The 25,303-nt window shown below is 42.3% G+C and overlaps 1 protein-coding gene across 1 annotated transcript; it reads right to left on the bottom strand.

Annotated features, from left to right (window-relative positions):
* Nucleotides 1-11,826: 11,826 nt before the first annotated feature.
* Nucleotides 11,827-24,889, bottom strand: thbs1b (thrombospondin 1b). The gene is made up of 23 exons (XM_030405720.1): nt 24,638-24,889; nt 24,392-24,476; nt 23,704-24,263; nt 23,416-23,491; nt 22,980-23,063; nt 22,713-22,822; nt 21,026-21,151; nt 20,018-20,114; nt 18,965-19,138; nt 18,631-18,807; nt 18,369-18,542; nt 17,982-18,109; nt 17,725-17,877; nt 17,360-17,578; nt 17,162-17,269; nt 16,572-16,731; nt 16,349-16,467; nt 15,058-15,292; nt 14,727-14,954; nt 14,368-14,639; nt 14,184-14,281; nt 13,918-14,057; nt 11,827-13,810 (listed from the first exon to the last, which is right to left on the bottom strand). The coding sequence occupies exons 2-23, from the start codon at nt 24,453-24,455 to the stop codon at nt 13,803-13,805; spliced, it is 3,510 nt and encodes a 1,169-aa protein (XP_030261580.1). The 5' UTR covers nt 24,456-24,476; nt 24,638-24,889; the 3' UTR covers nt 11,827-13,802.
* Between the last annotated feature and the right edge of the window lie 414 nt (nt 24,890-25,303).

The raw sequence follows: 25,303 nt of genomic DNA, 5'->3' as shown, positions 1-25,303 counted from the left end.
CTCAAAATTGTACCCAAACACATTACCTGAGTTCATTTCATCACTTTCTTGTTCTAAGTTTTGATACTAATGATTTTCACTTTTACTGCAGAGACTATGAATATAAAGACTGCTTACTGTAGATAGTCCCTTGACTTGATGGCTCCATAAAAGCATGTCTCGGTTCAGTGTTTTTCCCCCCTAGTGATGCCCACTGGCATATTGGCACCCACATGTCAGTCTGCTTCATTTCGATTTCTTTCCCCCCCATTTCCATCTGCCACACAGCCTGGCACATGCATGCAACCTGAATGGAAACCCAGGGTCTGTCCTGGCCCTGTGGCCCACATTAGTCACTGCTGTAAACCTTGTCATAGCATCGGCAGCAGCTCGCGACTGGAGGTTTGCCCATCTCTCTGTTTCTTCTCAGTTGGTTCTTTCCTGGTTCAGCTTTGCCAAAGGAGCTCCTGCTCCGATGGGCCAAACAGCAGAGAGAAACAGACTCAAGCCAAACTTTTATCTCTTGTCAAATGTTTAAAAAGGCAGCATTTCAAGCACGGGTGAGAGAGATAAGACAGAGTGATATGTCAGCCTACATGCAAATACATTTTATGTGAAAAGACAGCCACTTGCCAAGACTTGTTTGACAAGAAGTGCAAAAGGGACCATAACATCACAGATTCTGAAAAAAAAGGTAAAATGCGTGCATCTTTAGGGTTTAACCACTACTTCCATTATTTAAAAATAGCGAGCAATAAAGAGTTTAGAGTTTCATGCCGTTTTATAAAGGCCAGATGCTGACAAAAACAAACACCTGAACGCAATGAAAATGGCCTAGATAACTGCTTCTAAAATGGGTTACTGGGTTATTCCTGACTTTTACGATCCACTTAGTATATGAGGCAGTGGGCTTAGGCCAGATTGCACCTTTATAATATATGTCAATTCAAATAAGTTGTGACTAGTATCATACTTCATCCTTGAAGCAACACATAAAGGAAACACAGGTGTCTCTATCTTGACTGTTTACATCTCTGTCTCTCACGCAACGCTGGCCTTTAGGGAAGTCTCGTGTTCGTGTGGAAATCTGTCTTCCACAGCTATCTCTAATATTTCACACCGCTGTGTGGAGAGGGGGGGTGGGCGATTTGTGGTCAACAACACAGAGAATACTTGACTTCCTCTAGGTAGTCAGTCATTGCTGCGAGTGCTTGAACAGAAGACATCATGTCCATTTTCAGGGCCAACTCTGTGTCCTGAAGCCAACTTTAGAGCTGTCTGGGTTCATGAACACTGCTTATATCACAGTTATGGACTACTTGAAGCTATAGGAACCAACCCAATTGCCAGAATAAATGTTCGTATGTGTATGTACAATTCTGCAAACCATTGATATATTGAAACGTCATATTTATTTACTTTGCTAAATTTCTTTGGGTTACATTTTCATATTGATGCTGCGACAACACTGTTCTAATGATCTGGTTACGTTAACGCACAAAAACACTTAAAATACCTTGTCATGTCACCACAAACATGGCAGGAAATGTCCCGAGTTCTCATCAAAAGCACGCGGTTGTGTTGCCACAGGTAACACGTTAAATGGTCTGCATTTTTATAGCGCTTTTCCAGTCTACTGACAGCTCAAAGCGCTGTACAATACATGCCACATTCACCCATTCACACACTGATGACGGAGGCTGCTGCAACTGCAATTTGTGGTTCAGTATCTTGCTCAAGGACACTTCGACATGCAACTAGGGGGAGCTGGGATTTGAACTGGTGACCTTCAGATCACTAGATGACCCGCTCTACCCACTGTCCCAGATATGGTGCCACCACACAGCCTTACTTCCCATTTGGCTCAGTGTCCATTCATGGCATTGCAGAAAAAAAATCCCCTGTAACCCCATTTTTTTTTCTCCCAATAGGGCAGGACACCTTGAACTTTGAACAAAGTCAATTATTGCTCTTTCTATTATGAAAGGCGCCTGAGGAGGAGTACAAAACCCAGAAGAGCAGCAGCCGGCAGCTCAGGAGGGATTGCAACAGCCAAAGAGGTCGGTGTGTTTACTGGACAAACTGCAGGTCACAATCCTCAAGCACCAGCACTTAGGTAGGTAGGAGAAGCCAGAAAAGATGATGCTACCGAGCAAACCGATTACACACTCAACTTTGGTGTGAGCAGTAAACAAGCTTACATTAGCAACTTACATAGACATTAGTTTTACAGTTACTGTAATATGAATATCCAATGAATATCCATCCATAATTCCATTCTTTGTTGAGACATGTCAAACTGGACTACAGTGGAGGACCGACCGATTGACTGACTGCTACTGTGGCTTCAAATGCAAGTCAGCGAATGATTTTGCTAAATTAAAAGTGACAAAAAAGGATCTGATTTGGGATTTAATGACTGCCAAGGATCAATTTTGGTCTTGTCAATGTATTTTTGTTACCTTTACACACATTTGGTTGTGGCCATGCCCATGAGTGTACTTAATAATTGTTTGAATCTGTTCATTCCTAAGCCTTTTGGAGTGCTGTTAAACCTCCACAGCTGGTCCCGTGGATGTTACGGTCATCAGAGGCTCTGATTCTACAGTGACACTGATGTGCAGCTGACTCACACTGCTACTGATAGTAGAGGTATACTGTATGGGCACACGCTGCCTTTGCTGTGGCAGGGGATCTGTGTGTTTGAAGCTGTGTCTGTAACTCGACACAAGGCCAGAAGGAATTACAGGCTGTCGGATAAACAGAAGCTGTAGAGGAGTAGCAGGGCGTGCTCCCTTCAGGAAATTAAAAGCCATTGCTTCTTCCTTCAGTCTCCCTATCCTCTCTCATCTGCTGCCAGTCCGGTTAATGAATAGCACACTAATAGTGTCTGGGGTCTTTCCTTTCTGCTGTTGTCTATAAGACATTTACCCTCGTACTTCCACTGTTATATGAGGACAAAAGAAAAATGTTTGCTGTAGTAAGGGGCATTTTTCAAAACATATTCTGTAAATTGAAAACACAGCTGCCTTATATCACATTTTTTTTTATATCATGATGAGTCTGTTTTATGTCTCATTTAAAAATCCTGAGAACCAAAAGGAAGAAAAACCTCCTTTGATTTCAACATTTCCCCAAAGATTAGCGAGTGTCATTTTATATCAAAGCTAGGGCAATTTTTGGCATTGGTATTTGGCACACATCTGCACAATATAAATGCCTAAATGTGAAAAGTAAATACCGTAAAGCTACAGTTTGGAAGCAATAAGAGCCTCTTTATCTAACAGCATATATGATCGTGTTACAAGCAAGATTTGAAATAAGTCCTTGAGATTTGATGGGATTGAGATATGGAGTTGCAGAGGACTGTTGGCTTCCACCGCCACCTTTCTCAGCCATGTTGTTAGATCAGGAAGAGGAAGATGAGGGAGAAAGAAATAATTAAACCACACTCTTTGGTAATGTAAACAAAGTTTTTGTCAACGGCCATCCCAAACAAATACTATCCTCACAAGCGAACAGTAAAGTTTTATTTGGCGAGAGGTGTTAGCTAATTGTCCCAAACCCTATTTCGACGGTAAAATGCATGTATGTGTTCCCAAGTTCAAGATAAGACATTAAAATAGATGTGTAAATCGTTCTATGCCTGGGTCAATGCCAATGTGTAAAATGACAGTTTGGCTGATAGCGGGTACTTTTACCAATGTCTGTTTATTTGTTTTTTACGTTATTTATTCCTCATTTTGTGCCAGGGAACCAAAGATGTCTTCTTTCTACAAAATCAGTTGAAGTGTTTTAAAGTCATTCTGCCCTTCATTACATCATCTGTTTTTAGGAGTGCATCATATATTTGTGGAACAACCTTAAGTAACTGTTTCAAAAGCATTGTAAGACTGTTACATTCGACATTCATAGCGGAAGGTGGAGGGGAAAGCTGTGGAGTTAAAGGTGTGAAGGCTGGAAAGCCAGTGACTACAGTGTGCAACTGTGTTTTAACATTTGTTAGCATGACACAACTGTATATTTTTTATGGGCAGTCAGGGCATCTCCAGCTGTTTTGTGGGCAAACAATACCATTACCCTAACCCAGTGGTTTTGTGCCTTAACCTGACCAGAGCATAAGCACAGTGTTGTCTGAAAAACGAAATTGAAAACTGGACCAAAACGAAATGTTAACTTGCAATATGTCAGTGGTTATTCTGGCTGGGTTGCTCACTGATAATAATTTTTAAGTGGTTCAAAGCCTTACAAACTGACGGCAGGGATTTCACAGGCCAGATCCTGTTGCAAAATTGATGTGACACATAAGATAAACATTGGCCCCTGCTATTGATGAATGCCATCTTATTTTCTGATAGGTCAATGTCGGCCAAAACCAATGTTTGGCTGTTAGGGTTAGTCGGTTACTCTGACATGTATTCTGCATAAAACAAGAGATAAATGAACAATTTATGTTGGGAAATGCCATTAGAATTTGAAAAAAAAAAATCTTTATATTTAAATGTATCAACTAAATTAATGTTTAAAAAAAAATAAACTATGGTTTTTGACATTTCGAAAACTTTAGACAAACCAAGCAGTTAGGAAAAAAGTCAAGTTGAGATGCAATTTTCGGTCACTTTTTAGGAAAGAAAAAGATTCAGCAAAGAGAAAAGAAAAGCAGCTCTGAATTCTGAAGCTCCATTTTATGCAGGTTGCTCTCCATGGATAGCTGCACGACTGCTCTCTTGGGTATACTAAAACAGTTTAAGGTTTTTAATAATTCATCACACATGAAAAAGTGATTCTATCTCATTGTGGTTAACCTAGTGGAAGACTTGTACTGTCAAGGAAAATATGTGCTGGGTATTTCCACTCTGCGGAGCAAAAGCAGGCATTTGGCGTTCAACTCAAGTAATAAAATAGGGAACAAGGACAAATTTCATCCATAATGGAATTCTGGTCACACATACAGTGATGCCAATAATGTGTCCTCTTCGGGTTGTTTTGGAACATTCATCTTTTCACTATTCAAACACTTGCTCTGCCTCACTTGTGTCCTGAAGAAGATGCTGGAAAAACAAACAGTGGTAATGGACAGAGAGCACACCAAGCAGATGTGGCAAGGAACAAGAGGCGTGCAATCAGGTATGACACGTCTCGGTAGGGGACCTCAAAAACATGTCGGTGGATAGATTTCAATGCATGGTTCTCATACCAGACACATGGAAATGCTAAACAATTTTTCACCTCGTTGTTTTTAAAATGTGAACTGTCTTTTCATAACCTGCCGTTTCTTTACCCAGGAGGCATGCCGACCTGAGAGTTAAGATTTACGACATCCTTACAGTGATGTTTGGAGATGGAGTTTTTACATATTGCTACGTGTCAAAGGTGATAAAGGTCGACGTTTTCCATCAAAATATTCACCGACTGTTTGAGTTCGCCAGGTGCAGCCAGCTCAGGGGGCACAGATCAAAGCACATCCTAGCCAGGAATCCCACTGCTACCGCCAACAATCACAGCAAACACATTGTTCTCTACAGGGAATTATTCTATGATGGCTTACGAAAGGGAATTACAGAAAAGTAGGCAAAGTGTTTACGTGATTATAATACAGTTATGTCACTATGTCTGACATGATGAAAATAACTTTGTTCCCCTGATGCCATGATTGTTGTAAAACTCATTACACTGTCCTAAAGAGCCAGAAAGTGTGTGATTATATAATGACTACTGACTCCAAACTCCTAGACGTACAGACGTACCTCACTGTCGTCCCTAGACTGTCCTGGAAAACCGTTTTAACCGTCCTGAAATATATGTTAAGCACAGAATTCAAAATGTTGTTTCTTTGTTTTTATCATCTACAGTTTAATGGTTTGTTCCTCTTAACAGAAACTCTCAGTCCTGCTGTGTGTTTAGCTCTATTATCTGTTAGCTCTGTCAGCTCTAGCTCAACACACTTCAAGACTCTGCTGCCCTGGCTGCTAACACTGATCACCTAACTTGCTTTCCTGCTGATTTACCATCAGGATGTAGCATTACCAGGGCAAAAATGGGATGCATACATTGTCGCCAGTGAGTTTACTCCTCCTCTCAGAATTCAATACACTTTCTGTAGGTCTCATTCTAAGTTTGACTGTAAAAGTTTAGTTTGCTATGTGATAGCTATACATATATAAAATTGGAGGCAGCGTGGGGAAGATATCCGTGCATCCCAAACACATCATTTATCCTCCAAGGGATGACAGGACACATGTTCCTTATCAATATATTAGTTATGGCATGCTATGCATCTTTATGTTCATTCTATGTCTTATTTATGTAAAGCTGCAATTTTTGTATGAAAGGTGCATTGCAAATAAAGTTTATTATTAATCTGATCAAGCATTAATTATGAATATTTCGTATCTCTAGCATCTCATGTGTGAGGATTTGCCACCGACTCTGTTTTACATGACGGTCAGTTAAATTCCTTCTGAGCTTTGTCTCCAAAAGATGCAGCAAGTAGCTCTGCTCTTTAGCCTCTTATTTCAAACAGAAATGGCTCCAAGGTTTCCTCATTGTTTGAAGCCTTCAATAGTGAGAGATGTCTAGCAACAGCAAAGCTAAGCATGTGTGAAACCGAAAAAGCACGATGACTCCAGATGTTACATAACCACTGGGTGAATAAAGTGATGATTTTAACAATTCTGGAGCCCTGCAGCTGTTTTTTTCCCAGTAGAGTACAGGTGTCATTGAGGTTTTGTTTTGATCCCTCGCTACGCACCCAGCTATTACTATAGTTGAAAGAAATTGCCTTGACTAAACCACATTCCAGACTTAGTCGTTATTGTTGAAGAAAATGTTATTTTATTCATACTTGAGTCTCAGATACTGTATGTACAGGTGGTTCCCTACAGCTCCTGTACATATAAATGTGCACGGTGGGTAAATGTGGCAGTATTCAGTGGAGGGTCCTACATCTTAACATAACACTTCAACACCTCAACACATAGTGGCACAAAGCACAAAGGTGTTGAATGACAGACCAGAGGAGGATGGAGGCCAGATCAAATGTAGCGTTTCAGTTTTGAAGTCTGAGATTTGAGGCTGATTGTGGCGGCCGGCTCTGCAAATGGAGCGCAGTCTCCCCACTTCCCCCGGTGGATTACAGGAGCTAAATAAAGCCGTTGTAACTCTAGGGTAGTTGAGCTTTTGTCCTGTTCGTCAGCACTTCGCATTAGTCACGACACTTCAAGGCAAATGTATTATCCTTCTACTGTAAAAGGTACTTTTTGTAGGCCCATTAAAGGTGCTGGAGGTAATTTGGTGGGTCTTTTTCAGCTCAGGTCTGTCATTATTTGAAGTGTGAGTGTGTGTGGCAAGTAATCACGGTCATGACTTGCGACTGGAAGGCTACCGGTTTGAGGTCCCGGTCTTCCTGGGAAAATCTAAGAATGGCTAAGATGACACACTGTGGTTTCCATAAATATTTACAATCAGGATACCTTTTACTCTAATTAGGATAAAACTAGTAATACCAGAGTAAATGTGCGTCACTGTATCTGGATAAAACAACTGCAGGTAGTGGAAAATGCTTTGTCTCCTTGAGATTGTGCCCTCAATCTAGAGCAGTGGTGAAGATCTGCTAATGGACAGAATATCTCTGTTTTGATAATTGGTTAATTGTTTCAGTCATTTTTCAAGCAAAAGAGGCAAACATTTGTGGGCTTCTGCTACACAAATGTAAAAGATTCCAGTGTTTCTTTCTAAACTAATATTTTGGGGTTTTGGATTATCGTTGTGTAAGAAATTTAAATCTGACCAAAGCCTACACTTAAAAAAGTGTAACATGCAGTTGTTCATTCAAACTAATAACTACCATTTAAAACAGGATAAAATTATTGATTTGATAGTGAAACTCATTCATTTTGCATTTAGAGACATCAAGTTTGATTTATACTGAAATAAATATACGTCCAAAGGACCCAAAACAAAGTTTTTGATTTCTCTCAATTTGTTTTTTTTTCTTCATGACCTGCAGGTAATATTTTTAGTTTGAGTCGAATGTGAATTGCGCATGCGCATTGCACACTGCACACTGCACAGTCAGAGCACATGTCAATTCCCGTAGCTCTCTTTCAGCATGCTAGCCAAGACGCACCATTTGACATTGCGGATATTGTTTACTTAAGTAGCAAAGCAGTTGCTAATAATTAAAGTTTTAGTGTTCTAGTCCAGGGTTACTAACATATTGACCAGACAATATCTGCCCTCTTTTAGATTAGGCAGTCAGCCTTCATTTGTTTTAATGTTAAATATGTTGCATATGGTTCATATGTTAAAGATGAATAAATGCATTTAATCAATACTGTCTACTTTGTCTACTTTGATATTTTATTTTATTTAATGTCTACTTTAATATTTTATTTTATTTACATCTTAATCTTATCGCTTGTTTCCATTCATGCTGTATTTCTATTTCTTCTTTGCACGGAGCATTGGAACAAAAACAATTTTGTATTCTGAATCTGAATCTGAATACAAGTAATCTGTTGGCCAAGTATCTTGTACCGCCCCTTGTGGACTGTGGCACAAAGACTCTTGGGTATTCTGTTGGAGTTGGTGTAATTATGGTTTGTGAACGTTTGTGAATAAGATGATGTGTAAGACAGTTGCGGGTTAATTCACATCCTTGTTCTGTGGTTAAATTGTGTCGCTTTAACAAAGATGATAAAACGTTGGTGCCTTGAGTGAAGGGGTGTTTGCCGGGAGAGACTTCCCGTACTGTTACACTGTAAGTGTGTATTAAAATACTTGGTGAGTGTCTGGCTGGAGCTTGCTGGACTTTACCTTGTTTACTTCTTGCTGTTGAACTGCTGTAATCTCTTTTTATAGAGTTTATGAGATTGAAAATACAAGTTATTATTGAATTAGAATCAAATATAATGTGAAAAAGAGTTTGGTTATATGTAAATGAATTAAGTGGTGTCAATGCAAACATTAATTCATGTTAATTTAGTTGAAAGTGAATATATTAGGTTGGTTCAATTTCAATGTATTAGTTTGGTTCAATAATTAAAATGTTAAGAATATCATTTGGATCAAGGCAAAGAATTAAGGTTGGGTCAAGTGCAGAATTTTTGTTTACAAACATAAAATAATCAGGTCATAAGAAGTAACTCAATTTAGATTCTGTGAAGTGAAATATTTTAGATGTGATATCTGGACATCATTTTTCAGTGTATGGAGAAACTTTTGAAGGGTGTTTTGTTATAGACAAAATAATGACTGATTAAATGATTGCGTAATCAATAAGGTATTTATCATAAGTAATGATAATAGTCACTATTTGCAGTCTTACAAAAGCTCATTTCATGTGCATGCTTATTTAAAATATTAAATATCTGAATTTCCCAAATATAAGAAAGATATATAAATCGTTGCTGACATTATTGGACTTCAAAAGACAAACTTCTTTAAACCAGTGTGGATTCTGAATGTGGAAACACTCACATCCTGAAAGTAAACATGTGGCTGTTGGTAGACAGCCGGCAAAGGCGTGTGAGAACTGCAGCTGGTATTAGTACATCTTCGGTGTTGCCACAGTGTAGTGATCCATAATAACTCATTATCAATAAGAATGAGTTTGTACTTGACTTAGTGGATTACAAAGACCAGAATTTGCAACCCAGAAGTGTTTTTCTCCATTCGATTGCTACAGAATAACAGTGAGTCATCCTCAGCCCTCAAAGGTCATTGCAAGCTCATACTGGGCATGTCTCAACACGCTGTCTGGTCGGTCTTTCTTAAGCAAAAAAACAAGAAAAGAAAAAAACCTGGCCAAAGAAACTTGTTTACCTTCCTTTCTTTTTCTTTTTTTTATAAACTGAAGAAGTTTGGTTTTGTGAATGACCAGAGATTAAGCCACAACAGCTAAACAGACAATAAAAATTACATCACCAGGAAGTCTATGTTAGAAGGCACCACTGTGTCGGAAACACAATTTGACCACTGACCAGTGAGTCCTGACCCAAGACACGAGCCGGGCTGTCTCCTATTTATCTTATGTTAACTTGGTCTGGACTGAGAGCCATTGTTTTGTCTGGTGTCTGTGAAGTACAGAGAAAACTTACATGTACTGTTATTCTTTTGGAACATAATGCTCATTAAATGGTAGAACATGAAGCTATTTTGACTGGGTCCTTGACTTTGTTCAGATCAGGTCCCTTTCTTTGAAGATGACACTGACCCAAGCCGCAGTCTGTTCACCCTGCTGCCATCTGGCAAAAGTTACAGAAGTTTCCGCTGCCATACCACCAGACTAGGGAGCAGCTTCATTCCCCAGGCCTTGAGACTCCTGATCTCATCCTTATACACTACATTGTCTAACATAGATGGAGCAGGACTCAAGGACCAAATTGACCCTTTGCTTTATACTTCTGTAAGGCTAGGCGTCATTTTAAAAAATCATGATACCAGTACCAGTACTCTTAAAATGATAAATATACCAACAGAGGACTTCCTTTTTCTACCTCATCATTTTATACCCATCGAGATTATGGATATAATCAGTAGAATAGAAATCTAGCAGACAAACCTGCCTATTAGAGCCGCTATAGAGCTTTTAACACATGAAATTATGTGCACATAAGATTAGTTATTTAACCTATTAACCATTTATCTTCCCTGAGGTGATCAACAGTTGCAGTGTGACCTTTTGAGAAGATGACACTGTATTTGAAGAAGACATTGGCCTTGTGAACATGGTGCAGCTGTCCGCTCTGAAGTTTTATTTATGCTTGGCGAAGTGCTAAATTGTATTTCTCATACTTCCAGTTTCTCACGAAAAGAATCCTACTTTTTATGCATTTGTTTTAATTCACCACAGACCGTATGGCTAGTGGCGTTTGGCTGCAAGCAAAACAGTCATTATTTTTTCCAGATCTGGAGTTGGTTACTTCACTGAGAAGTCGGAGGGGTGCAGTCTGTCGCTTGCAGCTCTTCATCTAACGGCTCCTTCTTGTATCATTATTCCCACAGACTGTATAACAACTACTCCCTTACATTTTTCAAACCGATCAGCTTTTAACAAATGCTCGTTTATTTTTGATGAACAATAGCAGTGAGTGGTAAGCTCACTAATCACATTGCACTTGGTTCAGCTCGTGTTTTGCCATGTGATGCTTTTAATGTGAACCTGCTGCAAGAGGAGCTGTTCAGTGTCATTTGTTGTAAATTAATACTGCCCTCCACATCTATTGAGCATCTTTTCATGTAAAGAGGCCGGTGTACCGGGCAACACCGGGGTTGTCGCAAAATTTTGAAACAGCCCAACACTGCGCTCAGGAGCACCCAGTTCAATAAACTCAGCACGACCATCATGTTAAAATGTCTTTGAGACTCATTACAGTGGTGTTTATACGTCACAATGGTATATGAGGTCAAACTTTGTAGTTTTGCTGTGTTGTGTTCCTGCGTTGCCACCAGTGGATTTTTTTCTGCCAGTCAGCCAAAGTCAAGGTTTGTGTCGGCCTAATATTTGCTCTCTGTGTTGTTTAACCTTCTGCAGAAGTCAGCGCAGATCAGAGAGGTCAGGCAGATCAAGCTAAGGAGCAGACGTCTGTGTCACATTCCTCATGTGTCCTTCATCACAGAGGCGATGTGTGCCTGTCTGCAGCAGAGAAAGGACTGAGAGTACAACTCTGTGCCTCGGGGGAACTGGGCAATCACTTTGACTTTGAGTATGTTGAAGTGTTGAGTGTTGGGGCTAAAATAGAGCTAATCAGAGTCATATTTCCAACTAATCAAGACTTGATCACCATGGACACCATGGATGAATCATGGTAAAATAGCTCCAACAAAACAAAAGCAGAGACATGCTCGAGAATTTTAACAACTATTTATTGTCTTGAAGTATGTAACAAAATAATTGCTATGAATAAAAACAGCATTTTTTTTGCTTTGTACAACTAAGAAAATGTTTACAGACAAGCAAAACTAATTGTACAAAAATAATGGTAACAATGATACACAATAACAAAGAAGGTAAAAATGATAAAAGAACAGAACATCCTCACGTCAGTGTGCAAACCGTTTATACAGATGGACATGTGCCCTTTGGTAAGGCAACATATCCTGATAAATTATTTAAATAGCATTTATCTACACACATGCACACACACACATCAACCTCTCACAAACAGCTAAGACAAAACAGAACAATAATTTATCTGCTAAAAACAGCATTGGACTTACATAATAAGGCAAAATTATCTATAAAAAAGGAATCTCCCATTTTACGGTCATTTTCACCGGGGAAGATCACGGGATTGGAAGCTCGATGTGTTTTTAGATATGAAATGTCATACTATTTACAGCTCATGCTACAGTAGCACTAAGATGTCCATCATTTCAAAGGAATATGAAAAAAAGTACTCAGGTTGTGTTTTTGTTTGATCAAATTATACAACAGCATTGAGGTAATATTTGTACATCAAAGATTTCCTTTGTTACTCATCTCTCTCTGAAGAAAAGGCACACAAGTTACATACACTTCATGCAAAACAGCCCCCCCCGAAGCACACCTAATTCACTTTGTACGACTGGAGATAATAGACACCGACAAGAGTGAGCAATCCTGCGTCTGACACCTGGCTGTACCTGATTTTAGGTCAGTTTTCATTGGGATATTGGATGGGTTTTTACTTTTAAAAAAAGTAAACTAGCATTAAAATTTCCTTTGCTGCCTACATTGTAGGCAAAAGTCCATAAATTATATGTATTTACACAATTTCAAATGGAAATCCTCAAAAGCTGAGGGAGATAAATCTCTTCATTGACCAAGGTTGTGCTGAAAGATGGGGGCATTTTGGAAGCAATACTGGCTTTGAGATCACTGGCTCTAGAAATAATTTGTAAAATATAATCATATTTTTTGTTACTGGTTTAACACGGGAAGGTCGTCACCTCCATCTCACCCTGAGAGTTGTTTAATTAACCAGACAACATCAACAAAGCCCATGATGCTATAAGCTCAAAAGACAGCTAACCTAAATGTTATTATTTTTTTCCTCCTTTCCACAGAGATTCTTAGGTCGATACGTAAAAGCACTTTCTTATTTCATTCATGGCCAGTCTTTCACATACAGTTCATGCATAAATACACCACAAAATCATGTTCCCGTTATTTCTCACTTGTGCCACTCCCAACCGTCTTCTTAAAAAGCAAGTCCTTAACAACAAAGATTCCTTAAAAAATGTTACTGCTGTCTTCATCCTCCGAGTCCTCAAAAGTTGTATCAATTAGAATCTACATCCTGGCAGATCTAGTAAAGCAACGGGAATATTTCTTCAGTTTTTTCTTTGGGTCCATCCAGAAGGTACGGTAGAAAAGGCACACAGGCTGAAGAAGCCAGACAGAAAGAGAGAGAGAGATGTAAATTTTGGAAGTGCATAGTTGTCTATGGGGAGCCGTTCCCGCACAGAGATGAATGAGGTCTTTCAGAGAGTGAGAAAGCAGGCAGAGCTGGGATAGAAAGGTGTTTGTGTCCTACTGGCAGATCTAGAGGGTTTGTTTTCTTTTTTCTTTTTCCAGCTCACCCTGCTCTCGTGGATGCTAGCGGTGGAGGAGGAGGGGCTCTCTGATCCTCAACTGGCAATCAACAGGTTGGTACTCTGCCCAAACCAGCGTCAAGCTACCCTGAGGCCGACCACATGCCCTTCGGCCCGTCCGAGTGTGCGTGCCGCAGAAGAAAGAGTTGCGGAGATAAATCGGTCCCTGGACTTTGCATCAGAATACATAAGTTCATATTTTATACAAAAAAGGTGCATTCCTCAGAGCTTCCTGCGCCGTGCATTTAGACATCTGTTAAAAGACAAAAACATAACAAAATGAGGTTGATATGATCTCCTCAGGGACATGGATTGTAAGAGCTGAACATCAAATACTTTCTGGGATGCTGAAGTCCTTACCTCTGCATTCATACTTGAGGTCTGAGAAGTATACCATCTCTTGTGAGAAGACAAAAAGACCTAGCCTGCCGCCCGCATATGTCTTGTCATAGATGCTACCAGAATCTGCCATGATCTTCTTGCCCTCGTACATCACAACTCTGTGGAAATAAAGACATAAATAAATTAATAATAAAATAATAATACATTTAAGTTGGTAAGGTCAAAAGCTTGGGACTTTGATGTCCAAAACCCTTGTAAAGTGTACACCTCTATCATCTTCCTACCTGATAAGTCCTGTTCTTGGTCTGTGAATCAGATGCCATCTGTAGGCAGTGAAGTCCTTCCATCCAACATTCTTTGGGTCATGCCAGAGAGTGCGGACCTAGAGCATTGAGAAAAGCCATCAGCTTATCTTATAACACAATAATCCTTTAGGTGATAAAATGTCCAGTCCACCATCTTTCTTACCTGTCCTGCGGTATTCCCTGTGTGCCAGAGGGCATTCCTGAGGTGTTCTCCTGGGCCAGTGGTGGAGTTGACCACCTTAATGGACAAGCCAGAGTAGCCCTGGGCCTTGGTGGGTTTATTTGACCAGTACGTCTGTGTGATCTGCTTCCACATGACGACATAGAACCTGGAACTGGACTGGTAACCAAACACAAATCCGGCGTAATCGTCATCCCTCTCTGTGTTGATGAAGAAAGTCCCACTGAAGTCCACAGAATTGAACTCGTGGTAACCTGAAGGAAAAATGCAAGTTAGTGGTCATTCAATTGAATAACTATTAATGGAATTGGGTGCATTTTAGAAGCAATCACAACACTTACCGACAGCAATGCCAGGGTCACAGTTGACAGTCTGAACCAGCTCTTTGCCCTGATGGCGGACTACCCAGTTGGGATCAATCTGCGAGGTGCCTTTGGGGTCCAGAGGAACCATTTGGAACTTGCGGAAGTCTGTCTCACTAATGTCAAAGTTCTCTGGACACACGTCGTAGATGTCAGGCACGTTGTCTTGGTCAAAGTCATCTTTGCAAGCATCTCCACGACCATCACCTGAAAGATATACATAATCTTCATTGATAATATCCTTGGAAGCTCTCCAGCATGCTGTTAACCATTAAGGACACTTCCTTTAGACTTGGCACGTTATGCTCACCATCAGAGTCCAGTTGGTCAGGGTTGAAGGCTAGTCTGCAGTTGTCCTTGTCATCAGGGATGCCATCATTGTCGTCATCATGGTCACATGCATCTCCCTTGCCATCCTTGTCATGGTCAGCCTGGTTGGCATTGGGGATGTATGGGCAGTTGTCCAGGTTGTTCTGGTGTCCATCTTCATCGATATCCTGGTTGCTGTCACACTTGTCTCCCACACGGTCATCATCTGAATCCACCTGCAACAGAGATATCATTTAATGTACGGCTTAAGGGGACAATGTAGTATTACCATGCTAACATAGGCGATTACATTCCATCATGTCTAGTTCCTTTTACTGCATGTACCCTGCTAACTTTGGTCTTTCATTTTTCCTCTCCTACTTTCATCAAAGGCTTTCCTTAGGCTGAAATCACTCTGCCTCCTTAAACCTGCCAAGCTCAATTTGTCCAAGCTCTGTCAGCAGGTTGCAGCTACTGAAAATCAAACATCACTCCACAAGACTGTCGCTCCTCCTACTCCAATTTGCTCCTTGAGTGCCTCCAGCATCTGCACTGAAGGGCGAAGACATGCTAGCCCTACTCGGCAGGACTAGACACACCCTGCGGCACTGAAAAGAATAAGAACAAGGGGGATGAATGGGAGGAGACGGTGGGTGGGAGCAGGAATGGGATGTGTAGAATCAAAAATTCTTCTTTCAAAGATCTCAATGAGACTGCAACTTTTGAAGAGGGTGTTTTTGTAGTCTTTAGACCAGCAGGTAACATTGCTGCATTCCATGTCTGGACTTGTCTCATTTGGCCTTTGATTGCAGGGTACAATTCAATCTTTACAGATCAAATCAGTGTAGATATAGACTCCCCCCTCCTTACCCCATCCTTTTCCTCAGTCCTGTTGTTCAACACATTCCTATTTCTCAGTGTAGCATGGCACAGGTGGACCGAGCCGGCCCATGCTGCACACAGCCCAGGGCCAGCCCATTCCTCAGTAATATCCCCAGCCTGGGGCCTCTTCTCTCACATTAGCTAGCTCACGTCAATGGGCCATTGAAAAGACCCCTCGCCCCCCACCACGCCTTATTGAACTGATGTGCCCTTGAGCTGCAGAGAGGATTTACTCCACTTTTACATGGCGTGATAAAGCTCAGACAGCTACACAGGGCTAATCACAGAGGCTCTGTCTCAATTGAAGGACAGATAAATGCTGAGCTATAGAGAGAGGCAGGGAGATGAATGTGGATTATTGTTGGTGGGTGAGGTGGAAGGAAATGGGGATGGGCAGTGTGTCCACACACCTGATCAGGATTATGTTCCAGAGGGCAGTTGTCACACATGTCTCCCACTCCGTCCAGATCTGAGTCTCTCTGGTCAACATTGTACACATAGGGGCAGTTGTCCTTCTCGTTCAGTATACCTGTCGAATCAAGCACAAAACATAAGTACAAATTATATTGCTAAATATAAGACCTCACTTCAGCACAGAAATAAAGATGTCAGTGTTGTGTTTCCAGTCCTCACCGTCTCCATCGATGTCCACAGCGCAAGCATCTCCCTCTCCATTATTGTCTGTGTCTGTTTGGTCTGGGTTACTGTTGTAGGGGCAGTTGTCACAACGATCACCCACATCATCACGGTCATAGTCATACTGCCTGGGGTTGTACACGAATGGACAGTTGTCCTGTTTGAATAATAGAAAGACAAAGGAGAAGGGAAAGAGATGAGGGTAGGATTTCAGGTATGGTGCATGAGCCTGACTGGATTTATTTACAGGGGGGCAGTGATGTCGGATGAAAAGGTGCTTTTATTTTTAGGACCTGTCCCAAATCTAATGTTCGGATTTGCAAACACACAGTGCTGCTCCTTCAGGGCTGTACCTCACCATTGGAATTTGAGGTTTTGGCGCAGGATGAGGAAAAACATTTGCTTTCCTGCAGAGCCACAACTCCCCTCCCCTTCTCTTTCCTCCACCCCCTCCACCTGCCTTCTTATTACACAGCATGAATGATGAATGCATAGACACAATCACAGTCACAGAACACACACAAACACACACACACAAGCACACTTCTTGTCTTCTGTTATTGCCACATCTGCAGAGTTTTACTCACTCTATCATCAGGAATGCCATCGTTGTCATCATCATTGTCGCAAGCATCTCCAATCCCGTCCTTATCGTAATCTTCCTGTCCAGAGTTGGGGAGGTTGGGGCAGTTGTCCTGGGAAACAGTCAACACAGTTAGACATTCAGATATTATAGCAAACAGAAAAGAATATAACTAGATCCTTGTTGCTTCATTGCTCCATACCTTTTTGCAGTGGTAGGTAGCGTTCTCCACACAAACCAAGTCAGCGTTGGGCCATCCATCCAGATCTGTGTCCTCTCCGCAGATATGGCCGTTGCCAGCGTAGCCCGGTTTGCACTCGCAGCGGTACATGGGATCGGCAAAGTGCCCCAGGTAGTTACAGCGGGCGTTCTTGTTGCAGTCGTGGCTTCCATCGAGGCAGGGATTACGGGGCGTACACACCTGGAGAGTGAATAGATCACATTCATGATCGCAAGTATTCATGTGCCTTAAACCACCTTACACTTTCGGGGTTAGGGTTTATTCATGATAAGTTCCCTCATCTCGTATCTATTAACTGCTTAACACAGAGACATTAATGTACTTGCCTGTTTCTTTGCAGCCGCCTGCTCCACACCTTTGCCGAACGGCTGTGGTCCTGAGTAGCGAGGAGGGCAGGGCAGACAGTTGTAGCCAGGATCTGTGTTCTCACAGCGGTGCACACCATTAAACTCAAAGCAAGCATCCGGGACCTCCTTGCACTGTTATTTTAGGATTGAAAGGAACAACATTGTGATTATTAAGATGACTTGGCAGAGGTCTCAACAGACATCAAACAATATTAAATGGTCTTCGAAATTCTTACCTCATCAATATCTTTACATTTGATGCCATTGCCGGTGTAGCCAGCTGGGCACTTTCCACACTTCCAGGAACCATCAGGGAAGCTGGTGCACTTGGCTCCAGCAAAGCAGGGGTTAGACAAGCACCCATCTGAGAACAACAATGCTGGCTCATTATCAAGCCATCAACTAAAGGATGAAAGGTTTCATGCAGATGTAACCGTTTTTACTAGAAATGATCTCACGGCAAAGGGAAATCTCAGGATATAAATATACAACAAAATAATTAAACAGATGATGCCATAAAACAACAGTAATAAAGTAAACTTAAGCACAGTAAACATGTTTAAAATAATACAGATGCATGGACCTCAATTATAGAAGCTCTGTAAGTGATTAAAATGCCTCACCAATTGGGCAGGCTTTCTTGTTGCAAAACTGGGTCTCTTTGGCATCCCCAATACACTCTTTGCCACCGTATTTTGGTGCAGGGTCATTGCACACGCGTTTTCGAATCTGGGAACCACTTCCACAGGTAAGAGAGCACGTGTCCCATGGTGACCAGGGTCCCCAGTTGCCATTGACTAAAGGAGACAAGAAGAAAATCATGATTCATTGTTGTCTTCAATACAAAACACAACCAGGAAGTGAATATCAGCTGGTGGGACTCACTCGGGCAGGGAGACTTCTGACACTTCTCGGTTTGCCGTCCCTCGCCCTCACAGTCCTTTCCTCCGAGCTGAGGGGTGGGGGAGTTGCAGAGGCGGATACGGGTGATGACACCAGCACCGCAGGTGACAGAGCAAGATGACCAGGGTGACCAATGGCTCCAGTTGCCATCCTGCTTGACTAAAAGTCACAAAGAAAGGTCAGAGGTCAGTTATCAGGAAGCAAAGCATTGGACCTTTATGTCCCATAGATGACGACCTGTGAACTACATGTAAATAAAGCTGGCTTCTAATCATGAGTTTGTGTTTGTGTGTGAGAGTGTGTTGTGTTGACTCACAACGCTTGTCACACTCCTGGAGGTAGCAGTCGCGGGTCTGCACAGAGGTGCCCTCACAGTTGTTATTGATACGGTCGCAAGAGCGCCCACGCTGCTGGATGCCCCGCCCACATGACACAGAACAATGGGTCCATTCAGACCATGGCGACCAGCCGTCCTCTGCATAGTCGCTTGCTGAGCAGGAGGGAGAGGGAGAGAATATGAGGGAGAGGGGAAGAGGGACACAATAAAAGAGCTATTCCAGCGAGGCAGCACCCCCTCAGAAACACCCCAAAGCCTAAATGAGGAGGGAAAGCTCTTAAAGCGGAGGGCTAATAGTGTGGATTTAGCTGCGACTTAGACAGAGAAAAGGCCGTCTGTTGAGCAGGAGGGCAGAGACTAACACACTGGGAGAAGCTGGAGGAATAGAAAGAGCCACTGTCCTCAGGATGCATAGGGATGCCCCACTGGCTTATGTTTTCCCAAAGAGGAAACTGATTTTGCAAACATGGTCTTGGGTGTGTAATGACTTCAACAAGTGGCTGAGGCCTGGATGAATGTGACTCCCCCTCTGTTTATTTAGGTTATAGTGAAGAATTGCAGCCAAGCCTGCATAGGTATGAAGAACGTGTCACTTCTCCTCACGCAGAAGATGGCTTCACTAAACAGCCGACCGATTTTCCATTCCGCTTAAGCCAATTTGACAAATTACAGCCATTTGAGGTTGAAGATTCAAATATGTTTGGGAGCACAAAGCACCTATGTTCCAAACACATAAGCGCCCTTTCATTTCCTCGGAAGTTATTGGAGTTAAATCATCTCTAAAATTAGCTTGCTTTCTCTTGAATAGAAACCTTTACATGTGGGGGAAATATTTGTGGCTTTTCTTATTTGACGCATAACGTAAAAACGGTTCTTTCAGTAAATGAGTCTGTTTAAAGGCTGTGTCTTTTAGTTGAAATTGTACCTTACAGGGGCCATTTGTGCTGTAGCTTATGGTGCAAGTTTACGTAGCTGTAAATACAGTGCACATTCTTTGGCTATGTAATGCGAACAATGAAAACAAATGCTTACGTGTTCCACAGCGCGGGCAGCACTCCCCATCAGGAACAGTAGCATTAGCGCAGGGGATCAGGGGGCAGGAGATCTTGCGGCACACGGTAGCAGAGTTCTGCGAAAGCACAGAGATCAAATGTACGGTTACACATGTGCTCGAATATATGCGTATCACCCAAATGCTGCTGCAGTTCTCTTCCAATTTTTTTCCAGGTGCTGGATTAAGATACGGTTTCAATAACAAAGAGCTGATTATTGTGTAAACTTTACTAAGTGCGTGTTGCGGGGTAATTTCCTATTCAAGTCTTACTCCATGTTCGTGCAACCAACCCATTCAGTCATCTGCTCTACATCTTTTGTTGAGTTTGCCCAGATTTACCGTGCCAGAAAAAAACTAAAAAGCAGAAGCCTGGCTGAGAACGGAGACCCCTGCCGACAACCACCTGCCCACTGGGTCAGGGGAGGATGGGAATGAAGCCAAAGTCCAAATAATGGAAGTCGGTTTCACTGTGGAGCCAGCCTGGGCACTGAGCCTCAAACAAGGAAAGCCAGCCTGCCAGCACAACCTGTGTGGGTGACTCAGGGGTAACAACTGCCCCTGACTATTCTGCTAATGTTCTGCCTCTTGGATATGATCCAGGACCAAGAGGGTATAGGAGAGGTAGGAGGGAAAAACAGGAAATAAAGTCTACCTATGAGTTGCAGGAATCTTCTTAGCCAATTTTGCACCAAGAAACATCCTTCTTTTCACCTCTCAAAGCCAAGGCCATGTTCTTAATTACTGCATCACTTAAAGTGCTGGTCAAGTCCCTCCAGGCCACACTCGAGTTGAACTCTGACAACAGACCTCTCATTACAACAGTAAAGGCTGTTGGCCTGCTGCCAGCCCTTTAAACTACTAATTACTGGCCAGATCAGTTGAGTGCTGCTAAGTGTGTGTGTTCCTACATACGAGTGCGTGTACATATAAATGTCCGATCAAAGAGTGCGTCCCCTCACACGATGTATATGCACTTGAGCTCTCACCTGACAAGTGCACTCGGTGCAGTCGTCAACGGTCCACTCGTCTTTGTTCTTGTGCACGATGCCGTTGTGGATGCAGACACCGCTGTGAATGCCAAAACGGGTCTTAATCAGCTTGTTCTCATCCGTCTGAGAGGGAGGGGTAGAAGAAACAGACAAAACAGAGATATTGTTTAATGATTATTTTGATCCCATTTCGTTTTTACCTTGGCAAAAACTTATTTTTTGTAGTCTGTATTTTAATTTACTGTATAATGTATGAGTTTAAGAGCTAAAATAAGTCAATTATTCTATTAGTTGCCAGCTATTAAATGAATCGCCAACTATTCTGGCATTGATTAAACGTTTTTAGCAATTTTTTAAAGATGCAATAAGTAAGAATCGGCCACCTGCTGAATTCGTACTCATTACAAGTAGGGGGCAGCATATCAAAGTAGCCTGTACCTGCTTCTAACTGTAGCTGCCCTTCGCTAGTTATCTCAGTTAGCCATGCAGCTCTAGGGAAGTGTTGGTTTTTGCAATGCTGCTAGCTTGGGCTAGCTGGTTAGCATGCTAAACATGTTTTGCAACACCAAAAAACAGATGTCATAACATCAAAAACTGTTATTCCTTCCTTCTTCTTTTGACAAATGTATTGAAGTTCTGAATGTATTCGACCAAGACTTTTAAATATTTAGCCTTTAAAAAAATTCAGCTTCTCAATTTTTTTTTTTTTAGCTTCTCAAATGCTAATATTTTCTGTTTTTTTTTTCCCCTTTCTCCTCTGTGCCAATAAACCAACTATCTTTTGGTTGCAGATGAAAACAAGATATGTATAGATGTCATCTGGGGATTTTGAAAAAGTTATCAACATTTAAAAATATTTTTTAACGAGTTCAGTCTTTATGTGCTTATATTCAGGTAATCATTGCCAATTCTATGTAAGAATTGGCAACCTGATAAATTCATACTCACAAACAAATGGGAGCAGCATATCATCAGAGTTGCTGCTAACTGCTGCTTAACCGTGCAGCTAGCGTAGCTATTAGCTGACTTTGTCTGGCTCGGAGCACTGGGAGAGTGTTGGTGTTGTTAACTATCAGACTATCACCTTACAAAGTGGCGAGGGGCTAGTTGTTTAGCATGCTAACTTGAATAGATATCCCTGCAACATAACACATAAGCGTCTCTTACATGATTACAAAACAGTGATTTCTTTACATTCTGTCGATCATTTTAGTCATTTTTGAATGTTTGAAAAATTCTGAAATGGCATCTTTAAAAGCGATGGATATACTGTACCTGAGGTCAGTTCTTTGCTTATACAAACATCCAAAATATGATGCACAGAGAAAATATGCCTAAGTGAAAACAGTTTTGGACTGATGCCATTGGGATATTAAACTTTTGATTTGCTAAAATAAAGGAGCTATGGATGATGAAAGTTTCATTTTGTGGTTATATTTATGCCGATTTCAGTAGTGATTTAGGCAAGTGCTCAAGTGTTCTTAACCACATGTGCTTTTACAGTTCCAAACTTGTTAGATTTACCAAATCTCCTTAGCTGAACACACAGTACACTAATGTAATTCTAATGTTATTTTGCCGGACAGCTGCACACAGGTGGCGATGCGACCCGACAACGCAAACACACACAAAGGCAGACAGGCAGCAGTCTGCCACCAGACAGTCTGGTGGGTTTCCTCCTTACCAGCTGGCGGAGTTCGTTGGACAGCTCCTTGACCACGACACCGAGGCCCTTCAGCTCCTTAAACATGCTGACCAGGTCCTCACAGGAGAAGCCACAGACCATCTGCAGATCTTCAGCACAGCAAAAAACACAGGGAGAGAGGTCATTAATTAAGTCTAGTGGCCAGTCTAATCTTCAGAGGAAGTCCACAACCTGTCTGAGACACACACACACACACACACACACACACACACACACACACACACACACACACACAGCAGTGATTACCTTTAGTCTTGTGTCCTGTGTACTCTGTTCTGATGGCTGAGGAGCCGTTAAGGTTTTCCAGGATCATGGTGTCAGTCGTCATGGCTGAAAGAAAAGCAATCAAATCACATATCTGCACATCATCGTTATGGTTGGTTTATTAATGAGGTGGAATATTGTTCTTTAAATATTGCACATCCCGCACTGCTATAAATCTTTAGGAGAAGTAATACAGTGCAGCCCAGAGAGCATACTTTGAGACCACAGTGCCCTGAGATATTTGTAAACTGGCATTCCTGTGTGACAAGTGGTGAGCAGCCTCACAGCCAGGCTTTTATGTAGAAATCAGCAAGCGTTTCGAGTGCATACGCTTTTCTTTGATAAGGATTTGCCAGGACCTGGCAGCGCATGAAGCAGATGAGTGATGAGTAAACACACGAGATGTCTGATTACTCACAGCTCTGGCAGCCTTTGTTGCGCAGGATGGCATCCAGTGTTGTTCCAAACACAAACCGCACGTTTTGGAGGACTCCCTGCAGGTATCAGAGTTCAGTTTAGGATACAATTGTGTGTAAAGTGAATAAGACATTACACCATAAGCACTGGAATAATCATTTACTCCTGCAACGTGTGCGTTTTTACGCATTTGGACACAATTACACATTAGGATTTGTTAACAAATCCCCTGACAACATTAAAAAAACAGAAAGGATTAATCTCCCGTGTATGATGACCATGCTCTCACCATGAACCTGTCCTTCACGGCTCCCTTGCCAATCCTGAGCCGCGCGCTGGCCGGCGTCTCCAGCGTCAGGATGCTCTGGATGGGCGCGTCTAGCTCGGCGGTGTTCACCTCGTCGCATCCGGCGTACAGCTGCGCCCGGTCCTCCTGCACGAACAGCGTGATATTCTTCCAGTGGCCCGTCGCCAGATCCACATCTTCGATGGAGACCACCTGCTGCTTGTTCTCGGTGGAGAAAACTATGTCCAAGGTGTTCGCCTTGCCGTTGGAGACGACCTCGAACACGGGTCCGGAGCCGTCCTGCTTCTCCACGGTCAGGAGACTTCCCCTGGTGCGTTTGAACTGCTTGAAGTTGAGCAAGAGGAGGAATCCCCTCTCGGCGTGGATGGAATCGATCAGGTCCCTAAAGGCGCTCTCGGGGACCGGGGGGATCAGGTCCGGGTTGAGGATCTTGTATGCGGGGCTGTACGGGTCGTCTCCTTTCACCAGGGTGACCCCGTGGTTCTTCCTGGGGACTTGGACGAGCTCGAACAAGTCATACACGCTGTTGTCGTCTCGACTCTCTGCGGGTGAATAACAAGAAGCAGTCAGGCTTTGTGTGGCAGCGCACTGGATGTCACATCCTCACAATAAATCATCATTTGTTTCGTACATGAAAAGAAGAGTTCAAGTTGGACCAGACAAAGCTCACCTGCGACTCTCGCACCCTCACAGGTCCAAAGCATCAATAGCAAAAATATCCCTGTCAGCTTCATGGTGCAACACCAACCTGCTGCCTGTGACACATAAGGACAAGGAAAAACATCAGTCTAATTATTTATGACACTAAAATCATAAAAAATCAGCGTGCAACAGGTTGAAAATATGAGGAAAAATATTAAGGACTGCCGGTGCAGCTGAAGAAACAGACGCATTCCTCGGAATATCTGTCACTCACCTGCTTTGCGACAACAGCTGATCAAAATAAAACAATAAAATCCCGAAGAAAACAAATATCCAGAGACGCAGCAATAATCCTCAGGAAAGAATTTATTTAAAAGGGAAAAAGTTCCAACGTGAAAAAAGACGGTAAATAATAATATATATATTTTTTAAATCTTGCAAAGTGTTTTTCTGTCCTTGATGGAAAAAAAAAACCTTGTCCCTGCTGGTATCGGCCGCTAAAAAACTCCCTTTTAAGCCGAGGGGGGACAAAGTGCTATTTAAATAGTTTGATGCCATTCCTAAGAAGTGGACTCGTCCAATCACGGCGAGGGGAGAAAAAGGGACGAGCTTATCCTCTTAGAGCAGGGAGAGAGGGAGAGGGGGAGAGAGGGAGAGGTCTCCGCTGGGCTGGGACGAGGGACCAGCCCCTGAGTGAGTTGCGCTCAGACTTTTAATGGACCAGTGTTTCCTCGCGCTGCGTCTCATCCATCAGCCCTCACACACATTTCCACCTACAACTGAAATATTCCTCCGATACTCAGGTCGTGCACACAGCCTGGGGCCCCCCCAAAAAATGCACCCCTGCAACTTATTTTAGGCCCGACTTTTTTCTCAACACTCAAATAAACTCACATTTTGTTTGAGCTCATTGCATCTGGTGCAACTTTATGTCTGGAAT

The sequence above is a fragment of the Sparus aurata genome, chromosome 22 (genome assembly GCF_900880675.1).
Source record: "Sparus aurata chromosome 22, fSpaAur1.1, whole genome shotgun sequence".
Taxonomy (NCBI): Eukaryota; Metazoa; Chordata; class Actinopteri; order Spariformes; family Sparidae; genus Sparus; species Sparus aurata.
The sequence above is the reverse complement of the archived record's forward strand: the minus strand, read 5'-3'. Positions and strand labels throughout refer to the sequence as shown.

Coding starts and splice junctions, on each gene's coding strand:
- thbs1b (XM_030405720.1), bottom strand. CDS start 24,455: ATGAAGCTGACAGGGATATTTTTGCTATTGATGCTTTGGACCTGTGAG. Junction 15,293..16,348: donor TGGAACATAATCCTGATCAG/GTGTGTGGACAC, acceptor TCTCTGTTGCAG/GTGGATTCAGATGATGACCG. Junction 14,282..14,367: donor CAGGGAATACCGCAGGACAG/GTAAGAAAGATG, acceptor TCAATGCTCTAG/GTCCGCACTCTCTGGCATGA.